General features: G+C 50.8%; 5 protein-coding genes across 5 annotated transcripts; 2 read left to right on the forward strand and 3 right to left on the reverse strand.

Annotated features, from left to right (window-relative positions):
* Positions 1-3,123: 3,123 nt before the first annotated feature.
* On the forward strand, positions 3,124-4,002 carry BDZ99DRAFT_523818 (uncharacterized protein; the record flags this gene model as incomplete). The annotated part of the gene is made up of 1 exon (XM_033725841.1): positions 3,124-4,002. One exon carries the CDS (start codon positions 3,124-3,126, stop codon positions 4,000-4,002), a length of 879 nt encoding a protein of 292 aa, XP_033573331.1.
* A 6,064-nt stretch (positions 4,003-10,066) lies between these two features.
* BDZ99DRAFT_523820 (uncharacterized protein) lies at positions 10,067-12,680 on the reverse strand (the record flags this gene model as incomplete). The annotated part of the gene is made up of 5 exons (XM_033725842.1): positions 10,067-10,456; positions 10,569-10,850; positions 10,906-11,289; positions 11,407-12,111; positions 12,174-12,680. 5 exons carry the CDS (start codon positions 12,678-12,680, stop codon positions 10,067-10,069), a joined length of 2,268 nt encoding a protein of 755 aa, XP_033573332.1.
* A 661-nt stretch (positions 12,681-13,341) lies between these two features.
* On the forward strand, positions 13,342-15,085 carry BDZ99DRAFT_523821 (uncharacterized protein; the record flags this gene model as incomplete). The annotated part of the gene is made up of 3 exons (XM_033725843.1): positions 13,342-13,728; positions 13,791-14,052; positions 14,145-15,085. 3 exons carry the CDS (start codon positions 13,342-13,344, stop codon positions 15,083-15,085), a joined length of 1,590 nt encoding a protein of 529 aa, XP_033573333.1.
* A 1,491-nt stretch (positions 15,086-16,576) lies between these two features.
* Positions 16,577-16,768, reverse strand: BDZ99DRAFT_394351 (heat shock protein DnaJ; the record flags this gene model as incomplete). Its single annotated transcript, XM_033715886.1, has 1 exon — positions 16,577-16,768. A coding segment is annotated over one exon (192 nt), but the record flags the coding sequence as incomplete, so codon positions are not given.
* A 3,101-nt stretch (positions 16,769-19,869) lies between these two features.
* BDZ99DRAFT_367498 (acid protease) lies at positions 19,870-21,548 on the reverse strand (the record flags this gene model as incomplete). Its single annotated transcript, XM_033714764.1, has 2 exons — positions 19,870-20,780; positions 20,930-21,548. Coding segments are annotated over 2 exons (1,530 nt in total), but the record flags the coding sequence as incomplete, so codon positions are not given.
* Between the last annotated feature and the right edge of the window lie 653 nt (positions 21,549-22,201).

The following is a 22,201-nucleotide window of genomic DNA, read 5'->3' on the forward strand; positions in this document are numbered from 1 at the left end:
ATCAACCAAGTGAAGTGCTTGCTCCGCTGCTCCTAGAGAAATACGGCTCACCTTGTTTTCTGCGAGCTTAGCAGCAAGTAATGCGGTCGTTCCCAGCCCAAATTTGGGCAATACTCCAAGTTCTCCCGCCTGTATCATGGGTTGTAGCACGACGGGGGACTTAGCCTTGTTCAAGTTCGTCGCGCCTTGAACGTTGCTCTCATGAGTAGGGGTTTGAGGGTTCGAAGGAAGCATGCTGTCAGACGCTGCGAAAGACGTGTGTTGTGGGTGAGAGTTTGGCTCCAGAGTAGCAGAATTGAAGCTCAGTGTCTGGTTGCAGTGTAACAGGAGGTTGAAGCTGAATTTCTGAGTTGGTGTTCCTGGGTCTATGGTTTGCGTACCTTAGAGTTTGTGACGACTCCAGTTGGAGCGAACTGTGACTAAATACCTGTCTGTATTGGCTCACAATGCGCGGACAATGCATGAGTACTAAAATTTAGTCGCAATGTGAAAATATATGTACAACAATTAACATCACAATAAGTACAAAGCCGACATAAACACAATGTAGGATATTGATTTCTACGTGACACTGCATTTACAAATCCGAGATCCTCTTATTCGGGAATCTTGAAAAGGTGATAGAAATGACTCGAGGCTATCAGTCTAAACTCGCCCTCTCTGTCCCCTCAAACATTTGCGTATAATTTCAGAAGCTTGCACGGTATTGAAAAGCCACCGTCACTCTCCATTAGCCAAATAACTCGCAATCTTATCTTGAACACCCAAAGGAACCTTCGGAGGCAGGCTCGGTTGCTAGAAGTCGAAAGCAGGGGAACAAACGGACCGAATATAGGCTGCTATCGTACAGACCAGAGGGTACAAAAAGTACGAAGGAAATGTTGGCCAAGGTATGTATGCAGACCGCTTCAGTGCTCCCTCTTCTTTAGTTTCAACCCCGAGCAGCAAAGCCATCTGATCTAATTGTTCATCCTATGCTCTCCAACTCTTTCGCGGATCCGCCTCTTCTACCATGGATTCCAGCTCTTTTGTGATTTTGAACCGACGCTGCTTGACTTTTTATGCGTAGAATGGCTTTTCTCGTACGCGTTTTGCGGTCTGGTTTTGCCAGATGGCCTGCGAATTATTCTTGCGGCAAGTTACCATTGGTTGATACTCCGATTGGGGTCAGGTTGGGCTGCTGTGATACTCTCAGCCATAGTGGAGGATAATGGGCGACCCTAAGCGGGTAGCAGAGACGGGCTTAGATAAACGCGGAGGATGGTGGCGGAATCTGTTTTTTTTCCAGCATTTGTGGACATCATTCTTAGAAAGATTGTTGGTTCGAACAGTTAGTACAGAAGGCTTGCTGGTACGCTTTACTAACTGAAAACGTAGACGTGAGCTTATACCAGGCGTTGCTGAGTCAGTGAGGGGAGCAAGACTTGGAGTTGATTAAGATAGGCCGGTGGACATGGGCGAGCATCTTGCGCTTTATTGTGTCTCGACGCCGCATCGGACCAAGGACTAAACCCGCGAGGACCTCGCTCTCCACGGCGCCGACTCTTTACCATCCCCTTCGGCAGTTAGATTGACCTTCACCGCCTCCATATCCAGAGTAACTTCCTTGAAATTTGTGCGTCATGCGCGCCAAAGTCATCCGTCTCTAGTACCATATACAAGGCAGACCAACCTTTGGACGTCGGAGTCCTCTGTTCCAGCACCACCTCCCTTTCTCCACACATCCTCAACGCCCACAAAGCAGGAAGCAGACCGACCGTCTCAAGGCTTGAAGAGATCCAGCATGATTCAACTCCGGCTAAGAAGTTCGCCGCAGAACAGGACGACCAAAAACCCTCTTTCCAGTCAAACACCGAGTCTCCTTATGCTCAAAAGTTCCAAAAAGAGGACAATATTTTGTCTTCTCAAGGTATCACCAAGGATGAAGATCCACAGGACCTATTCGACGCCGACCCACTTCATGAGACGTCTGACCATCTATCCATCACTCTACCCGTCACGTCCCACGGATCGACACAACCATACTCCCAAGACTGTTCCGCGTAAACCGAAGGACCGATCTACCGATGATCTGCTAGGTAGAGCACAATCAAATGGTTCTCGTATCCTATCATCAGATGTGATAAAAGATCAGAACAGTACGACGAGGTTCCGGAAAGAACAGTATCATAAATAGAAAGATGATATCAGACAGCAGAGGAGGTACTTCCTTCATGATCAACTCCGCCTAAGTCCAGCATCGGCGAGTGTCCTTGGTGCATAAGTCATTTATAGCTTGTTAGTGAACAGCCCGGCGATGTAGGTTGCGCTGATAGGAAGTAAACTTTGTCAAGAAGCTTGGAGCTCGGAAGCGGTCTAGGTAAAGTTGACATCCATGCCGCGGGTAATGACTGCCATGAAGGCCGTCGATTTTGCTTCGTCATGCGCAGTTACATACTGGTACAGATCACGATTTATAGTGTGGAGGCCTACTATGGAGAGCTGGGCGCTTGAGAATATGGTGCGGCAGGGCTGAGTCGGATGTGCTCTGAATCGAGGGTGTCTTGTAGGCGATGGAGTTACTGCCCGAGGCACACCAACGGCTTGATCGGGTGATGAGTCAGGAATTGTATTCGATGCCATTTAGGTCGGCGGGGAGAGCGGAGCTGATTGTGGACCAGATTCGGAATGGAATGAACTGACTTGTTCGTCCTGACGGCGCGTACTGACTGGCGTTAAGAAAGTTTGTGGAGAGGCGCGAATTTAGTTCTTTAAAGTTGGGTTTCGGTGGGGCCCAGCTGTCAGGGATGAAGGTCCTTGCACATGCATTGTCATCGCCAGGATGCTCGTTTGAATAGTGTGATAAGCCCACACAGAGACATTGGCAAAAGGTTGATTGTCCCAGAGCGATGAGTTGAAGCAAAGATAATTCGACCACGCTACCATGGTCGGCCCCGGTTTGCTATGGCCAAACAACCTTAGAATACCTGACACTGCACAAACACTAAACCAACAGGGAGTAGTCATCAACCAGTCCCATACATATAAGTACCTTCGGTTCTCTATGGAATTCCATCCGAGCCAGTCTAATCCCATGTCAAGTTCAGCAAAGAGCCTAGTTCCGCAGGACGATCGACGCCGAACATGATAGAACGGCTGCCTGACGAGCTACTCACCGAAATTATCGGTTATGCTGGCCTTGATAACACACACAGACCTTCAGCGCAGAACATAAAACGTTTCGCTCCAGTATCCAGGAAGTTCGCCAACTGTACCCAAGAGATCCTCTATCAAGACATCGACTTAGTGGTACGAAACAAATCCACAATCGACACTCCGAAAACAGCGCACAAAATAACATGTCTCTTCCAAACTCTTCTTAAATGTCCTGGACTTAGATCCAAAGTCCGGAGTTTATGCCTAGTAGACTGCCGCAAGCGCGGCAAGTCGCCAAGCGCATGGATTGGACTAGGAGAGCACGTGCGAAGTCTGGCTCTTCCCGTCGAAGTCAAGTATATCTGGCTGGATGAGGCGCAACGCAGGTCCTCCGAAGCTATGTTGGTCGGTCTTTTATCTGTCGTAACGAACTTACGGGGCCTTCACCTCACGAACGCCGGGAATCTATCCCTGCTATCAAGATTTTGGGGAGTCCCCTCTCCACCAATATTGCGATTGCTGGAGACTTTGAAGATTGAACCGCTGATTGAGGCCGTGCGAAATGACTACTCTCCAGTGAGCCATTTTACAGGAGTGCATGGTCAGAAGAACACGTCACTCTTCTACCACCCGGCAATACGCAATCTTGCTATCATGAATATTCACAACGGTTATGTGAATGACGACCGCTTGGGAGAACTTCAAGGTGTATCCAGAGTTACCAACCTCGTTATTCATGGGTGGATACAAGATATGTATCTAGCTTCATTTCTAAAACGATTCAAGGGACTGAGAAGGTTTGTGTTCATCGAAATACCTCTTCCAATACTATATTTCAACCTTGCTATCGGGTTACGGGAGCATTGAAAATCATTGCAACATCTCACAATCGACTACGAGGTCGACAACTACCTTTTCAACTTTAGTGAACTTGAATGCCTTCAAACTCTGGAAATCCCAGTTCCCCACTGGATCGCGCCAAATGGGCACCCCGAATATATTGCGCGGCGGCTCGCACATTGCCTCCCGAGATCACTTCAATATCTGCATTTCTTTGTAGGGAGGCGACGTGACTATCGCCCTTACCCACCATCACCTGACGGATGGGAGCATCACTTCGACGTTGAGCATCTAAGACTCTTCCTCCCATGGATTTCTGACCGCTTGCCCTATTTGCGTCGCATCACTTGGTGTGAATTTAGGCGCATTACTCGGATCGATCTCGTGGAAAAGCTCCAGGCGGCGCTGGAAACAGCAGGTGTTCTAGAAAGCTTTGCACATGCAGAAATTGAGTTGGCTTACAGACGCCCGTCGTTCGGGCTCAAGAGCAAAGACATAGCATATCATGTATTTTCCGTGTAGAAGTTCCTATTCGTGTATTTCGATCTATTCTAATAAATTATGCTCTGCTTGCGCTCTCTCTACTTCGTGAAGAAATGGACTTGTCTCTTATTTGATCCACCGCGGAAACCCAGAGCGTATCATAGAATCAGTCAAAGTGCAACTGATCGTTTCGCTTGTCTTCGCATGTACCTGAACATGATCAAAATCAAACTATGCTTTAGATCTAACAAGGTTCCTGCGACCCTCCTAGACATAATTAGAAATGATGTGAAGGTACCATGGAGACTCTTGTAAGGGCTTTCGCAGGAGTGAGTACGATTTGCAAAGTCTAGGCACCAAAGATACGCGATGATAAATGGATATCAGATTGATTTGATTGAGTTCTGATTCTTGGCAGCCATCTAGCTAGAACGAGTTTCTAATAATTGCCAATGCACCAAATATCAAGCTCTCATAAGTCGCCTCATAACAATATCGCGACTAGACTTACTCAGAAGGCTAACCGATATCGCTGTATCAATTCCTATGCCCACCATGAATAAAAAGAAAGACAATAAAATGAAGTAAGGAAAAGCTCTCCAATCGTGGAGACATCGCCAAGCCCACCACACAGCCTCCTAATCGGAAGAAACCGTGCTCAGTGCTCCTCCTTGAGAATCAAGGTCTCCACCATCTACGACCTCAATATGAGCCCCTGTATTCCAAGTTCCTTCCAGCCAATTCTCTACTGCTCCTCGTGGGGTAGCCTTCTTCAAATAATCTTGTGCGAAAAACACCGAGAGAAGGGCGACGCCCACATTGTGAATGTCCAACCACGAGACCGTGACCGCGAAGCAAATGAGAATTATGAATAGGATGATAATGTCCCGGAACGAGTTCTCGTTGCCTGCTAAGACGCGAAATGGTTCCACCGGATACTCTTCCTCCGGGTCCAGGTCTAAGGTATCCTCAGAGTGGCCATCCACTCAGGTTGAAAATTGATGTGAACTCTGCTTGTATTGTAGTGGCCGTACGGGCCGAATATATACTAATAGGAAATGGCCCACCCCCTAGGTCTTATCAGCTCAGCTGAATAGAGGCCAGCTGAAAGGAACGAACCCAGCTGAGAGAAACCTGTTGTAGCTGAACAGAGGACCTCGCCACGCTGAGTGCGCGTTAGCAGCAACCAATCAATGAAGAAGAACGAGAATTAAGGAGAGAGAAGGGGGGGAGTGCCTGTACGTAGGTGACCGTGAACCGTATGAGTTGTTGATCCTAGGTTGTAGCTGTTACAACCCGAGTCATCCGACACTGTGAGGGCTTGCAGCTCCCGTTCACCTTCATCTCCGTTTCCAACCTGAGTATGAAGGCATGCCTGGCTCTCTCGGTTCTGCGAGTTCGTGGTCGGAGGGGCGGGATCGCGCACGTTAGATGGGCTCTGTGCGGTAGTTGTGTGGTCAGCCATGGAGGCTTTGGTGTTCGACTCTGACTCGGATCCAAGAATGCAAACGTTGTGAGTGCTAATTGCCGGCTTCTCGGAGTCCTCGGAATCCTTGGCGTCCTGATGGGCATCCCCAATGGCCATGCTGTCCAGAGTGTCGCCCGGAACGTTATCAGTCTCCACTGCATCGTCAACCCGTATGTCTTCTGGAGGAGTGTCCACATTTTCCTTCTCTCCCCTATCGTCTTCTCCCTCCGCCTCTTCTTGCATCTCGGGATTGCTTGCAAAGTCGTCATCCACTGCTCCGATATCGATTATTGCTGCTGGTTCTTCATCCAACAGAAAAGAGCCATCAAGTGCATCAATTCGAAACAAGCCATCAGTCTCATCGTCACCGGAAGATGAGCTTTCAACGTTCAGCTCGGAGTAGTTAAATTGGAAATCTTCGACGTTAAAGGTGTTCGAGTCAACCTGCGAAGGGTTGAATGAAAGAAGAGAATGGTTCAAGGACGAAGAAAAATCCGCAGAGTCTTCAAGGCTTTGCTCAGCTTCAGACGTGTCGGATTCAATTCCACTATCAGCCGTCTCCTCTGTGTCATGACCTGACTTCGCTTCACGAGTCTCCGAGAAGCTTTCGCCGAGCTTCGCGGATGGGCTCTCCTCACCGGCTGGTTCTGAGAGTACTTTTGTGGAAGCATCGTTGACATCGAAATCCTTGCTTCGCTCCGAGGCAACACTCCTATTTTCCGATTCTGATGTTTCAGCGGTCTCTGAGAAAACTGATTTCTCTGACCTTGGATTGCAGTCATCTGAATGCATTCCGGCCACGCTATTCGTAGCTAGTGGTTTTGGCAGCGAAAACATCTCGGTAGTATCCTCCGATCCAGAGAGCCTAGAACCATTCGAGAACTCCATGTTGGTTGGCGCACCAGTTTCGGGCATGTGCGCGGCGCCAAATGCACTACCGGACGCATCAGAGGGTGCCAAATCGACATCGGAGATGTTGGCCTTGACATTATCCGGTTCTCCAGCAGGCACACCGGAAACGTTGCTAGGCTCTGGGGTTGGAAGCGTCTCATCCTTCGGCGAACCTGCCGGAGTAGCACTTTTTGCAGAGCCAGCCGCGAAGATCTTGTGGAATCGGCTGCGCTTCGTTGAATTCATGCTCGACAGAGGCGAGCTAGATCTTGATGTGCTATTACTAGCAGATCGCGATGTTCCACCTCCAGATGCCGACTCAGCCGACGATGAAGAAGTTGGGACCTCTTTAGTTGTCGTACGTCGATTGCCTGGACTTGTGTCTTCGTTTGCTGCCTGCTGCCCCTTGGAGCTGTCCGATGCGCTCCCGGTGTTCGATGCGCCGGACCCGCTAGTCGAATTCTTCGGCACGAGATTCTCTGTCATGAAGTTCGCAAAAGCATCGGGACCTAAGGAGGCACATCCTTTCTTGGTACCTTGACCCCAGGGTGTGGTTCCCATGCTGATATCGGGGGAGGAGCACGGTGGAACTGAGGTTGGGTCGACGGGTTCAAAACCTATCGGGTACGGGTAAGAATAACGATTGTCCCACCCTGGTACGTCTTCAGGTCTGATCGGCTCTAAATTTGAGTTGTACAGTGTAGAGTCCCATGGAAATCGATTCCGAAAGCAGCCCGAGAACTTGTCCCAATCCATGATCCCTACTAGTGAGCCATCTCCATCTCTGAAGATGAAAATTGCTCCTTGTCGCCTGTCGACATAATGAAGTTCTCGGTTGGTAGGAAGCAGCCGATTAATTTCGTCTTGGCTAATCATCACGGGGAGTTGGTAGGGGTCCTGTGAGGGACCATAATGCACACCATCTAGTTCCAAGAACATGCGATGTTGGAATAGACATACCAGATTTGCTTAGTTTGGAGGTTCAACAAGGACCCTGTCGGCGCATCCCATCGGTATCTGGACATATGCGCGAAGCCATCCGAGTCCTTTTCAGCACGAATGTAAAGTCCTCCACGATTCATCCAAAGGCCTGGTGTTCCCGCGACTGGAGTCAAGAGTTCAGACTCATGTTGGATCTCCATGAACTCGACAGGAAACTCGTATCTGCAGTGCTTGGTGAATCCAGGAGGCTTTCCGTTTATAGCTTCCAGATCTAACCCATAGAAAGCCGGGTCCTTTTGATCGCGGTTGCGGAAGCACCCAGCAGCTCTGTCCCAGTCCAGTAACGTGGAAGGTTGATTGAGTCCGCGGCCAGATATGCATACGGATTCCTTTCCGTTGGTGGTAGCTCGGGGGAATTGGGTGCAGAAGAGACTGGCCTCTTCTTCATCGGTCATCCGCAGTGGTAGTCGAGAAGGATCGGGCTGGGGCCCAAAGTGGAAACCGTTTGGGTAGACTGTATAGTTAAGGTACCGGGATTCGTACTTTCCGGTCTTGATGTTGTACAAACAACCCCTAGCTGTATCCCATCGTAGTGCCCACTTGATGAAGTCACCATCCGCCGATATATTAACATAGCAGTAACAGCCACGGCAGTCTGTATAGAGGCCAGGTGTGCCACTGACTGGCTGGAGCTTACTCACAAACACAGCGAGCCTGCTTTCTTCATTGGTGAATGCCATGTTTACTTCCGACACGTATGGATCGTGGTGGTATGCGGTAGTCTTCTCAGCTTCGTTTAAGTCTGGAAAGACTTCCTTCCCCTCGACCGTATGGAACACTGCCTTCGTCTGGCCATCGTCTGTGATCTTTTCGGACATCAACATGCCGAGAGCTGTACTCCAATGGTATGAGACGCTGAAACCCTCGCTCGAAAGGTAGTACACTCCGAGACCATTAGTGTAAACACCTGCCTTGGGTGTCTTCAGGAGGCGGTAGGTCTGCGCCGCCACCGAGTCGAACTGCTTGTCCAGCAAATCTTGCCGAGGGATTGTCTCAACCGGACCCGTGGGGGTGAGATGCGGAATCGATGATTTTGGGGACATTTTGTTAGCCTGTTAATCGGCGGCATTAACGTTAGCTATCAAGCTTTGCACAGTTTCCGAGGGCTATCAAGGAGATGAGGACTAACTTACAAGTGCCGAGCTTGAGTTGAGAAGGGTAGGATTATAGAGGAGATACAGTATTGCTGTGGTGGGGATCGATTCGAAGCAAACCAAGGTGTGTGGTGGTGAGTATTGGTGTCGGGGTTCGAGAAGGAAGTTGGTGGAGAGTGTGAGCTGCTCTGACCGGGCTTAAATGGGCGAACTGGGAGCAATTTCACTGGTCCGTGCGTGAGCCGCTCCCCGTCCACTTCCACCTGCCGTAGATTTGCGGATCGCGCGAGCGTCTTAGTGGTGAATGTAGGGGATGACGATATAAGTTCACGGCCCTGTTTGTAGCGCCAAGAGATTGTATAACATCAACAAATGCATGGACCAGGTGAATATCTGCGCTACATACACCAGTAGAATCTTCTCTACTTGTATTACGAATTGTATATATCTCTTGGAAGCAATATAAGAATATTAGACGGTCGGCGCTCAAAGGATGTCACTATTTGTATGTGCAGGACGACTCAAACAACCCAGATCTTTGATAGTCCAGGTATAACATTCCTGCGACGTCTCCCACGACGCGCCGACTTGGACGCCAACCTGGGAAATCGCTTAGTGTCTTTCCACGAGCTGCGAAATAGTCTTTACACTAGAGTGAATATTACCTCGTCTTCGTCAAAGAATGCTAGAGGTTGAATAGATAATACTCACATCATGACTGAAATCAGGTGTGATAAAAGTTAAAGCCTAATACTAGACAAAAGCACGTAGACGCAAGCCGGGTGCATCTTTTCTTTCTTATCCTCGAACAGATTACCTTATTGTCCGATCTAGTCACGTTGATGAGGAAAATAGCTTGGAATTACCATTTCGAGAATCTTATGGCGGATAGCGGCCCCGGGGTGGACGGACACGGGCTTCGATCCAAATTCTACGTCGCGAAGTTCACGTGTCACATCATAAGCCTCTGAGCATCTGCGGTATCTGAGAATATGTTATGTAGTCACTTTTCCTAGTGAGAAGGCCCTCTCCCCAATACATAAGTTAAATCATCAAGCAGTCTGATCGCACCCATCTTCGCCCCTACCGTACCCTATGGCCTCTTCCCTCCCGACCTATCTACTCGCTTCTACGTTGCTTTAGTTTATGCTACTTAAGGGGCTATAGAGACCAAAGAGAGGACTATTGCAGTGAAGGAGATGCCCAAGGTGTACTTGATGATACTATCCCAGATTGGGAGCACCAGGTGATCTCCAAACTGGCTTCGTCGGGCTTGCTGCTTTTGTGCAAGAACCTCCGAAGTTGAGATGACTCCCGCTCTGTCAGCAATGCCGTCCTCTGATTGCACTGTGCTATTGTCATGGCTTCGCTCTTGCGTCACGTCGGTTGGCAGCGATTCACGATTCAGAGACATAGATACTCCGCCATCTGAAGTTTGGTCCTTTCCGTAAAGACCTTGGGGGTATTCCAGTGAAAGTTGAACGTTGCTGGTGCCAGGTGGTCCGACCGTGGATGAATGACTGCGAGGCCACTCGATCTTTGACTTGGTTTCGCGTACGTTAGATGTGTTGATCGAAATATGGCTGGTTGCCCCGAGGTCGTGGTAAAATGATGGCCATGACTTCACCGTATTTTGGTCGGGCCCTGTCATCTACCAAGGCGCTAGTGTGCTTTCGGTTCTTCTCAGACACTTCCATCTGCCGCTTGAAAGCAGGCACTGCCCGAGTAAGCCATGCCCATTTACGGATCGCCCATGCAATGTCCGCAAGCGCTTTGTTGCGCGCCTCATGGCTTTGTGCCATCTCTTTCCAGACAGCCTGATATTTTTCGGCCATGGCGTTGACCTTCCCCATATCGTTTGCATGTGCCCAGAGGATTGGGCTCTTCTCTTGATACTCAAGATAGATCCCGTGCCAAACTTCTTCGAGAAGTTCAAGCTTGCTGTTTTCCTTCGTAAGATTTTTCTTCAGCTGTTTTAAATTCTTCTTGGACCTTTCGGTTGCTCTCCTTGTCCGCATACTCGTAGTACGCTTCGAGTGCCTTCCGGGAGAGGAATGGGAACATGTCTTCCGGATCGGTGTGAATAGTAGAAGGATTTTCACCGGCGTTCAAGAAACCAGCGCATCCTTGAGCGATCGCAAAAGCAGTCATTTCCTTGTCTGTGTACCATGAAGAATTCATGATCTCTCCGTTGAGGTCTAGACGGTCCTTGTTCCAGTCCTTATGACTCTCAAGAACGAACTTTGGCCAATTGGATCCATCTGGGTTCACCAAGGTCTCGAAGGACGACTTGTTTGCATATTCCTTGAAGAGTGATGGAATCTCGAATGGCTTCTCCTTTACCGGCTCCGTGTTCTCATCTACCCAGTCGCAGGGCTGTGCTTAAGTAGCATGTGGCGGGTTTGGCGTGAACTTCGTATTCTTTTGGCTCCCAAATCCTCCGAATCCGAATGCTGACGATGATGGAGGCGCAAATTCCGACCCAAATGCAACCGGAGACGATGACGGCTTTGATGAGACTTGTCCAAAAGAGAACGACTGCTCAGTAGATTTAGGAGTGGGTGAGCCGTCTGCAACGCCGAAGCCCTGAAATCCGCTTCCGGTCGCTGCATCTGCTTGCGGAGGTTTCGACGGTGTGAAGTTATGCATCGAGGACATCTTACCAGCCTTTCCTTTGCGACCTATAGCCATCTTCCGAGGCGCAGACTTGAAAGAAGTCCCACTAATGGAAGCTGAGTCTGGAACACCTGCAGCAATTGATGATGTGTTCAGGCTGTCCAGGAAAGCGTTGGCCTCCTCCGTGGTTGTTTTGGGAGGCCCGAAAGTAGCATTCTCTCCAGCCTCGCCGTCGTGACCCACATCGTAGTGAAAGTTGATGCTTTCCCCTTTGCGCTCCGTTCCGTCCTGATTCGTCCCACAACCGTAGAAGGTAGTTTCTACGATGTTGCTATACTCTGACACAGCGTGCGGACTATACGAAGCAAATTCGATGTTTGAGCTAGAGTAGTGGTTGTTTTGGGCAAATGTACTCGCACTCAAGTCGCTGCTGGCGGACTCATCGGCTTTATTTGCATGGTTTGCCTCGTTTTCCTGAACATATTCCAGGGCTCGTGCCTTCCTCTTCGTGGTCATATTGGTCAAGCTCTTTCGCTGCGGTGTCTTCCACACTCGAATCTTGGGTGAAGCATCCATCCCTGCCTGTGCTTCGTGTCGCATCCGACACGTCTTCGCGGGGCTCGTGCTGATATATCAAACTGAACATCCTTCCGGTCGGTCATCGTGGAAATTGAGGGTTTGCTTGGCGGTATCGCACTTGATGTGAAATCCTTGCCGTAGATCTCCATGTCGAGTTTGGCGTCTTCACCCACATCAGCCGTGTCCGCCAACTGGTCAACGCTATCTGGTAATGGAGCATGTATACGACCGTTCTCACTGGCTTGTGATAGACCGGCATTGTTGGTAGGCACCTGTTCGACTTCTTTCTTGTATTTTGCCAAAGCCAATGCAACTCTCTGACTAATGGTCATGTCGGTTGGATGATAGAATGCGATTTGAATGTCTGTGCGAGCCTGGGGCATCCGCGTGACGCTGGTGAAAGACATAGCTGGTGGTGCTATGTGGGAAGAAGAATGGTGATGGAAACCCAGGAAAGCGGCAGGATTTTCAAGGGCGGTAGACCGGCCCGCAAACATTGTGCCTGTAGTGGAAAGGCTAGGCTTGGTGTTGAGAAAAGGATGGTGGGTGGTGGGAGGTGCCAAGGTGGGCATAGTGGAAGGAAGAGCGATGGATGGGAGTAGAAGAAGACCTTAAATACCCCAGGGAGAGGAGAATACTAGATTCACTGGTCCGTGCCCGTTTCACTGAATAAATTCTTGAGGTCTAGTGGCGCGAATGCCTAGGAAATGGTGAATGTTCCACATGGTGAATAGGTGTCGTCAGTGTGCAACCGTGTGCGGGATAAGAACGTATATCGGGCATGAGTAGGAGTTGTGCAGACTTATAGCTTGAATAATCTAGTAGTTGAAAGCATCATTCTATCTTCTTACAATTTATCTATATAGCGGGAACAAACACCACGCGGGCGAAGCCAGGACGGTAGGGGTTGCCTGGGCAGCTAACGGGGGACAAGGTGGCTAGGGATTCACCAACACAGAAATCATGAAGTTAAGCCAATACTACAAGTCTTCGAGAAGCTTGTAGACTTTGCTTCACACAAAGCGCATCCTTTTGATCAGACACCACAAACTCATTGTTCAAACACTTTGAGACCCCTTGTGATACAGACACCTTTGCGCTTCTTACACTTTCTTGCTCACAAAGGACATCCAGCCCACGGTCTAGCAAACATATATGCGAGCACGCCGCTGCCAGAATTCCCAAGTCTCTTCATAGTCTTCAGATCTCAGCAACCCAGTTGAAGAGGACCTCATGCCACCCAAGCGTCGTCGAACCGGAAAGCCCGGCACATTGATCGTCAGACTCCCTGATTCACTAAGTTCTGGTCCGGAGCCGCTGGAGTATCTGATCAGCAACCTTCCCAAAGAGCGTGGTCTGGAATCGCTTCAGGACATAATAGATGCCCTCCCGAATGAATCTTTCTCAGCGACAATCGCCGCTACTCTCAGGGATGGCGATTTCCTGTCTTATGTAGAGTTCCAAAAGTCTCCTGAACGACAAGCTGTCTTTGGTACAAAGTTTCTAGATCAACCGCGTCTGACCCGGTATTATCCATGGACGAAAGGTATGCCCAGGGATAACGTCTCGGCGTACACGCAGAACGTAGTTCTAGCAGACGTTATCACTACGGCTAATAAGGTATGTGCCTACGTTATTTCCCGGTCCCCCAAGTCCACTCTCACATCCTGACTATATTCAAGCTGAAAGATGACTTCCAGAATCTCCATCTCAACCTACACGTCGCAGGTGCGGATGCAACTACTCTTCTTACTGCTGAGGTGCTCCGCGGCATGAGCAAACCATTGAGGCCAACACCTGCTGTGCTGATGAATATACCTTCACCTCGCCTCCACGACTTGTACTCTACGCCTCCGATATTTGCCACTGAGAAGGGGGTTCTAAGACGAACGGAGGTCACGGTGAATATTGGGCCGTATTTGAGTTTCGTAGATTTACATCACGGTATGTTGAAAGGCTTGACTTTCCTCGTCGTTGCGTCCTCTCAACTAGGTCCAACAATATTCCTTGCCTAGCTGTGCTAATAAGTACTCCAGACGACGCACATGGCACTCAAACCCTCACTTCGGGCCGGAAGCTATGGCTCTTCTTTCCCCCAACCGAGACCAACCTTTCCGCACTATGCACAGCCTACCAGGCATCCTTCCATAACACGAAGGGCTCGTCTCGGGGTGCCCAAGGGGAACGCTACCTGGCCGCGTTGTCTGGAATATACCCAGCTGACAACGCCATTCAGCGTGCCAGCACAGATTCACCAAAGCTAAGCAACGGCATCGCTGTCATCCAAACCGCAAATACAAACATGTGGATTCCCCCGTTCTGCCCTCACGCCGTATTCACGCTCCAATCTTCCGTCCTGGTTGGGCGCGAATTCTATCTTCCTCGCACGCTACCCCTAAGAATCGAGCAGGTAGAGCTGTTCGGCGCGTACGAGAAGTGTGTCTCCGAGACAGGACGACCTCAGGTTGATTGGGTAGTGGAGCTCGTTGAACACATCGCGGCCGTACTTCGGCTTCCGATGAAGAAGAAGAAAAAGAAGATGACCGGAACCACCAAGAAGGCGCCGAAGCGGAAACGGAATGATGATGACGCAGGAACCCAGGGGAACACGAACTCGAATGTCTCAACTTCAAGCTCGTTGCCTCCACCAGCGACGGCTCAGAGTACGCGCTCAGAGCTGGAAGTCATCTTTTTGTGTTGGTTTTCGCAGTACGAGAAGATTGAAAAGCTAGTCCAGAATATCTCTAGCATGCCAGGAGTAGGAAAGGAGGACAGGCAGAAGATGAGCAAAGCGGTCACCTCGGTATGGCGAGAGTTTTTACGACATCCGGAAGTTCAAGCTTGGAGGGCGTGTCCAGCATGTGGAGCAGACTTTAGAAAGCAGAATCGGCGTGAACATTTATGGAAGAACCATTTATTACCCTGCCATTCAGAAGAGGGGTGGAAATTCTGGGGATGGTTTGGCAAGGTACAGTAGAGAGAAGGGGAATGAGAAAATAAGACGACAATAAGCATCCTTTCCAAGCCACCTCATGCAGTATAACCTCGATGTCAGAAGTCATTGAAAACCGTTCTAATTCAAGCTGCTATCCACCCCTCCACCCAAAACCAACCCTTACCCATATTCCTCCTGTCTACCTCCAATTCATAACACCATGAAATCGCAATTAATCGAAGAATATGCCATTTTCCATGCCACCTCCGTATCCAGAGTTTTAGCATAGGCGAATCGTAGTGTAAATTAGCTTGATGACCTAGGTGAATGAAATTAGAATATACTACAGTACAGTCCTGCGACACAAGTTTGGGCACTCTATCCTGCTACTGCTAGGGGTACTGCAGGGTTTTGATGATCTCAATAATCGTTCTAAATTGAATAGCGTCTGATTGAGATTGAGCCCTATGGTCTTTCAGTACTCCGAACACAATGTCACTGACGATGCAGTGGAGATTGGGCAGCTTTTTGACTGGGCAGCTACATGCTAGCTGGGCTACTCCTTACAGTGGTACCGAGCGGTCAAGAGTAGAATCTGTGAAGAGGTATATCCAGATGCCTAAACTTATAATGTAGTACTTCACTAGAACACAATTTTCGGCACCCCATATTTTCCATCTTGTCGTTATTTATGATGAGGTGCTGAAGCACCACAAACAGCAGCAAGTAGGCTGACTGCCCAGGTGTGAATTATCTTTAATTCAAGCTCTCTGGGAGTTTAACACCATATAAAAACTTTAGGAATGCCCTGGAGGACCTCTCACGGTGGTGAACTCGTGTTATTAGACTTTGGTAAGGTACTGTAGTTCACTCAAGTGTATTCGGTGTAGCCTAGGCTCTATTGCTACCGTGACAGCCCGTCTTTCTTGAAGATGTTACAAAAGTAACTCCTCCAAGGCCCCGATCCCTCATCTACTCATCCTCTTTCCACGCATCCACCGACGCCGTCCACGCCCGCATGTTTCTCAGCCACCTCTTCTCCGCCGACAGCTCCATATCCAGCAGCTCCCGCGCCTCCTTTGCGCTCTTGACACACTGAAGCAGCTTCGCTCCCCACGAGTTGCGGTCGCCGAGTGCCAGCAGCAGAGCGTTGAGCTTCTCCACGGCCTTGTCGAAAGCCTCAGCCGCCTCCTTCAGTGCCGCTTGAGCTTGCTGTAGTTCGAAGACCGCGTTCGACGCGAAGATGACCGCGCCACAATATGCCCCAACGATCCTCCTGCAAGCAGCAGCGTGAGCCTCCTCACTGCATCTGTAGTATGCGGTGTCTGATGGAAGCTGGTGGCCCAGCGATGCCTTGGCTTCCTCCTCCCTCGCGGCCTTCGCGGACTTCAGGTAGTCACTTTCCCACTTCTGGCAGCGGAGCATGAGTTTGCCGCCAGTAGCCCAGAGACCTGCAGTTTCGGAATCGAGGTTCTTTGCGACTTCGGGGGAGATGTAGGATGCAGACGAGCAAGTGCCACGGTTGAGCGCTGCTCGCTTCTCTGGGTCGATGAGGGTCTCGTAGGCGTTCTGGATGACCTTGAAGATATCCTCGCTCTTGGGGCCTTGAACTGGGTCGCGGGCTTTGTCCGGGTGGTAGTGGAGTGCGAGGTTGTGATAGGCGGAGCGGATGGTTTTGTCGTCTGCGTCTTGCGCGACACCGAGAACGGAGTAGGGGTTCGGCATGGTGGCGGTGATGTTGATTGATGAAGACGATTTGGTAAGCCGATGGCGGATGGATTGGTGAAGAGTGGCTTGGTGGAGGCGTGTCGACGGAAGGTGACTTGACTGAAGATCTTCGAGGAGTCGGAAGAGCTTTATGTAGTCGCTAAATGGTCAGCCTACGAAATGACATCGGACTAATAGTGAAGTGAAAGTCCGGCAGTGCTGGGTCTTGGTGCAGCGAAAAGCGTGTAAATGTGGGCAATGGTGGCTCTCACTAAATATCTCCAGTTATTCTCTATTACTAAAACAGACACTCCCCATTTTCGTCCCTTTCAATAGAGCCCCAAGAGATAGGTAAGTTTGGCGCCTCCTTGCCACTATTTGACGTACCCCGATAGGTTGCTGAAACTCGAGATACGATGGAACGGCCAAGTAGTGGGATTGAGACGGGTGTGGTGAGGAGCTGATCATCTCGTGTGGGTAGGGATGGAGTACAAGGTCATGAGTCTGGACACACAAATTCATCACTGCTCGTGCTCCACTCTTGCTCGATCAAAATTGCTGTAAGAAATACTCCAGCTAACAGGTAGCCGATTAGTTAAAATGTGGCCCAATTCCCACTGCGTTGATCTTCATACCACGTTGAAACACCATATATCTAGGCATCTGCACAGGCCTCTGCACGGGCTCCACTCTTTCTCGATCGACACCACTGTCAGGAGTAGGTCAGCTGGCAGGCAGTAGCTTGGTTAAAAGAGAGTTTGATTTCCATCACCATCGCCGCAGAATCACTTCATCCACCATTCCTCATCTTCAACAACTTCCTCCTGTTGTATCTCCACCACCGACAGGTCCACCCATCAACCACTTCCTCTTCGAAATTGATCCCACCACTCAACAGCCAACACCATAGTGCCCTGCGTAGATAACTACCATCATTTCTTTCCCTCTCTCTTTTGCTCCGTCCCAGCCGCAGCCACCACCATTGTTCTTTAGAAAACCCGATTCGAACGACCCCAACCTCCCACCACTCCATGAAGTGGAATATCTTGTGCTTTTGCCCTCTCTAGAACTCCATTCCATACCAATATGGCTGCTTTTTCGATCTCGATCCCACTTCCATATCGTCCCCCTTCTTTGGTTGTTGAAGAAGACACCCGCGTCTGGCCTGGGCGACAACTTGAAGAAAGGAGAAAGAGCTTTTATACCTGCCGGCAAAAAGAGAATACGAGTGGCGCGTGGCGGCCACGGGAGCATGTTGAGGTAACCAGTGATTCCATTCAGGATCTCAGCCAGCGCTGATGAGCTGACTGGATGGACAGGGGGGCTTATCACGTGCCCTGCTGACTTTTCGGCTTCGCGAGGGTATAAATCCATTTATCTCTTTCGAGCTTTTGGTTTCTGGCAGAGAGTTAGAGGCCCTTGGGGAGGGTGATCAAAACCCGAAGGGTTTCCATGTCATGAGTACAGTGCGGGTGTGCCTGGGAAGGGTGCAAAATTAGTCAAGTTTGGTTTCCATGTGCCCGTTGGGGCTCGAGGTTGTGACTCGTACTATCAAAATCGCCAAGTACGAGGACAATGGAAAGAGGATTCGAAAGATGTGTCTGAAGTCATCGTGAGGGGTGGAGGTGTGTTCTCGTTCGAAGCGATGCTGATGTCGAACCTCCCTATCGCAGCTCGATGATTGGAATCGTACTTACCAGCATGCGACCAAAAATCTACTCCTCCCATCATCACTACCTCGTAGCAGTTCGAACTGGCAGCTCTCATTCGCACTAGAATCCTTCAGCATCGAATAGATCCCGCCACTTTTCATCATCACGCACAGAAGGCAACCAGCATCACCTTGTCATCGAAGCCCCCCGACTACGTAATCCGCAACAACACCCCCAAGGGTAATCCTTTCCAATTTGTCACCCACCACTCCCCCAAGCCTCCACCCATGCGCATTTTAGGAACCCTGGTTTGCAGCAAGACTCCCGCGGCCCTCCCTTAAGCACTTTGGGTTTGATGCCGCCTCCATGCACGGCGAACATTGCTATCATTCATCCTCCTTCAAAGACCTCTGCTGAACACGACCAAGAAACGACGGCCGTGGTTTTATACCCGCTGAAGAGAGTAAGGGGGTTTACGTAAGCCAGCACGCGCTAATCACGTGAACCCAGACACGTGTTTTCAATACAACATTCATGAAACTCCTGAAAGCCGCACGGACAATCTCATTACACCAAAGACCGTACCAAAGACTACATACAGGAAGCAAAACCACGCACGCATTAAACCTCAAACTTATTTTCCTCATATATCCCCTAATCAAGCTGACCGAACCGATCAAACGCCATGCAGAAGTAGAACCGACTTCGAGTATCCCGACTCATGAATCATAAAAGACGGGTATAAGGAGTGACAAAAACTTCAAACACAAGAAACATCAACCCGTTGCGTCAAGATTACTTTTCAAGCCTCCGATCCGTACTTCTCTCCCCCCTTCCAAGCGCCCACAGCTCCAACTCCTCCGCCGTCGGACTGCTCGGCGTCGAGCTCACAGCGCTCGGATCGCGACGGTGGCCAGTTGGTAAGTCAGATCCCAGCGTTGAGCTCACAGTGCTCGGATCCCGCCGATGGCCAGCAGGAGGCTCGGAGCCCGTACTCGTTACCATGTTCGTCCGCGTCGGAACGGCACTGCTCGAGCGGAGCGTGCTCAACGTGCCGAAGTCGCGTAACGCGGAGACATCTTCGAATGGCGTGGCGTAGTCCGAGGGTGCAGGACTGCGTGCTTCAGGACTGACAGGACTACCAACCCCCGGCGTAGTCGCTTCACTAACGCGCCCACCGCTGTTTTCGCGAGAGTGGTTGAAGTTACCAACGGGTTCGAAATGCAGGCCCTGGACCTGGAAACGGCCGTCGTCGCCAGGGAGTTCATGGATAGCCGGCGGGCGGTCCTTCCGATCTCCGCGCTCGAAGTACTCGCGGCCGCCCTCTCGAGCCGGGGTCGTGCCTTCCGTGGGCGGACTCTCCATCTCGCTGACTTCGGGCGGGCTTTCAAGCTCGTTGAGGATCGGGATCTCGACGATGGGCGGGAAGGGTTCGCGATCTTTGTTATCACGACTCACCTGCCCGCCGAAGTAGCCTGCAGATTCGGAGAAGCGTGGTGGTGGGCTGCTGGTGGTGGAGTCGAGTTCGCTGATGCGGCGTTTCTTGACTTCGGTGCCGGCGGCTAGGGTGTCGATTTCGGAGGGTGGTGGTGGTTTGACTGGTTTGTTGCGGTTGCGACGGCGGATGAAGAACCAGATTGCTAGTCCAATGAGGATGAGGCCGAGGACACCGCAGCCGGCACCTATGCCTGCGATGGCGCCGGTGCTGAGTCCGGATTTCTTATGCGGTGAGGGCGGAACGTAGGAGGACGGGAAGATGGTTACGATGTGGGATTCTGGCATTGGGTCGGTGTAGTTTGCTGGGGCGACGGTGAAGTTCTTTCGATCATAGTCGACGATTAAATATGCTTCTTGGAGAAGAGCACGGCCAAGAACGAAGACACCAGTGGGCGAGCGTTTGAGGGGGAAGTATTTCGTAGAGTTGTCGTAGATCGGGAAGGACGCAGTGAGGTCAAGAGCGGCGTATGGGAGTACGATAGAGGCGACGTCGTTGCTAGGATTTGCGCCTGGGCCAATTATGAAAGTCATGGTGGCGTTCTGGTTTACATTATAGGAGTGGGAGGTATCATTCAAAGTATAGAGGTTCGTGTTATTGTCGTAGGTAAGGCGAAAGCGGTCGGCAATGGCGTCGCAGATGGGATCGGGTAGCCATAGGTAGGGGAGGGTCGAGTCTATTGTTGCGAGGAAACCGGAAGTGCCAGCCGTCATGGAATAGACATTAGACTCAATGTTGGGGTCAGGCGCAACAGTGATGGATTGCACGCCGACGATGAGGGAGCTGTTGCCAGCAGGCATTTGCATGGAAATGCCATGGCTCGAGAAGCGGGACTGGTCGTATCCACCCAGGGTCAAGCTTGCGAGAACACCTGCGGTATTGCCTATATCATGTCAGTATGAAGCTCATGACTTATCCAATATCATTTTCGTCGCGATCTCCATGCGCTGGGGTGCGCGATTCTCGCGTTGATCTTTGCTTCTTCGGCTAGTGCTCGATCCATAGCGTTCCTAGGAAGAGAAGGCTACTCACGGTATTTTGCTCCGGCCGAGTAGCCGTATGTCAAACTAGGGGTCTGGTTTGCGGATTGGAAGTTTGTTAGAAACGTATCAATGGGTCCACCGCCTATGCTCAGTGCTGTATCGGACAGTCCAAAGACACCCATGAAGAAGTCTTCTGTGATAATTTGGGCCACAAGCTGAGTCGTGAGCATCAAACTGGCGGCCGAGTCTGCTCCAAGGCCCACAGTATCGTGGCCATAGGTGGCATTTGGCTTGAGGTCTGGATACAACTCGATGGCGGCTGGAAGAGGGAGGTTGTAGATGCCGATTTGCTGCCAACTCGCAGAGGAGCCCGATGCGAATCCCAAGCTCTGCTTTGCATTGAATGTCTGAATGCCACGAGCTTCAGCGCACGAGTCTTTGTCGGGCTCGTTGCACCAGTCGGCCTGCGCTGGTATCGTCACAACAGAGCCCCCAGTCGAGATGAGGACTTTGAAATTCTGCCCGGAATGGCCATCACCGGTAGCATCCCCAACGTTGATCATGAAGGTCGACCAGGAGCCATCGTTGCCGTCGAAGGTACCGCTGGGAGCAAAGACGTAGGGCGCTGGAATCGTGCTCGCAGTTTCAGCCCGCCGATGGAAGGACATTGTCACAGACGGGTCATGGCGATGTGCAGAGAGCAGTGGGAGAGGTCTTCTCGTTCACGCGGTTTAGGATGGGGCTGAGATTAGGTCTTACGTGAAGACTAGGCCTCCATAGTATATTGAAGCAGCTAAAGATGGTTGCGAGCTACGACCGGAAGATAGGCCCAGAGAGGTGAGTGATGACGGCGAGAGCTCAGCTGGCGGGGCCACAGATGGGGCCACAAAAGCGGCGGCGAAGTTCCTCTGCAAGACCAGGGTCGACACGCGGCGTCTGGGGATTTCGTCTGACAGGCCACGATCCCAAAGACAAGACACGGGAATCGACGGATGACTGGAGAAAGACAGGCCGTGTGACAGCCACATGATTCTGCATGAAAGAGCTGCCGGGGGCAGCATGTTGGGCAGCCTTGACGGTTGACAGCTGGTGGTGGGGGCGGGCATCATGCCACGGCCCCGAAATAGCTGGCGACTTGCCTTCATACCTGCCTGGGTGCTCTGCGATGTCAAATGCGGTGGAGGCGCATGGCATCACTCCAAGCCCGTGAGTGGTGTCGGCGGTGCCCTCCGTGCTGCCGCCGGGCGTACAGTGCTGCTGAGTGGTGGTCGGCGTGTGGCTTCACGGGTGCGCAGAGGGCTGGCAATATTGATGGCGACGC

The sequence above is a fragment of the Mytilinidion resinicola genome, assembly GCF_010093595.1.
Source record: "Mytilinidion resinicola strain CBS 304.34 unplaced genomic scaffold BDZ99scaffold_16, whole genome shotgun sequence".
Classification (NCBI taxonomy): domain Eukaryota; kingdom Fungi; phylum Ascomycota; class Dothideomycetes; order Mytilinidiales; family Mytilinidiaceae; genus Mytilinidion; species Mytilinidion resinicola.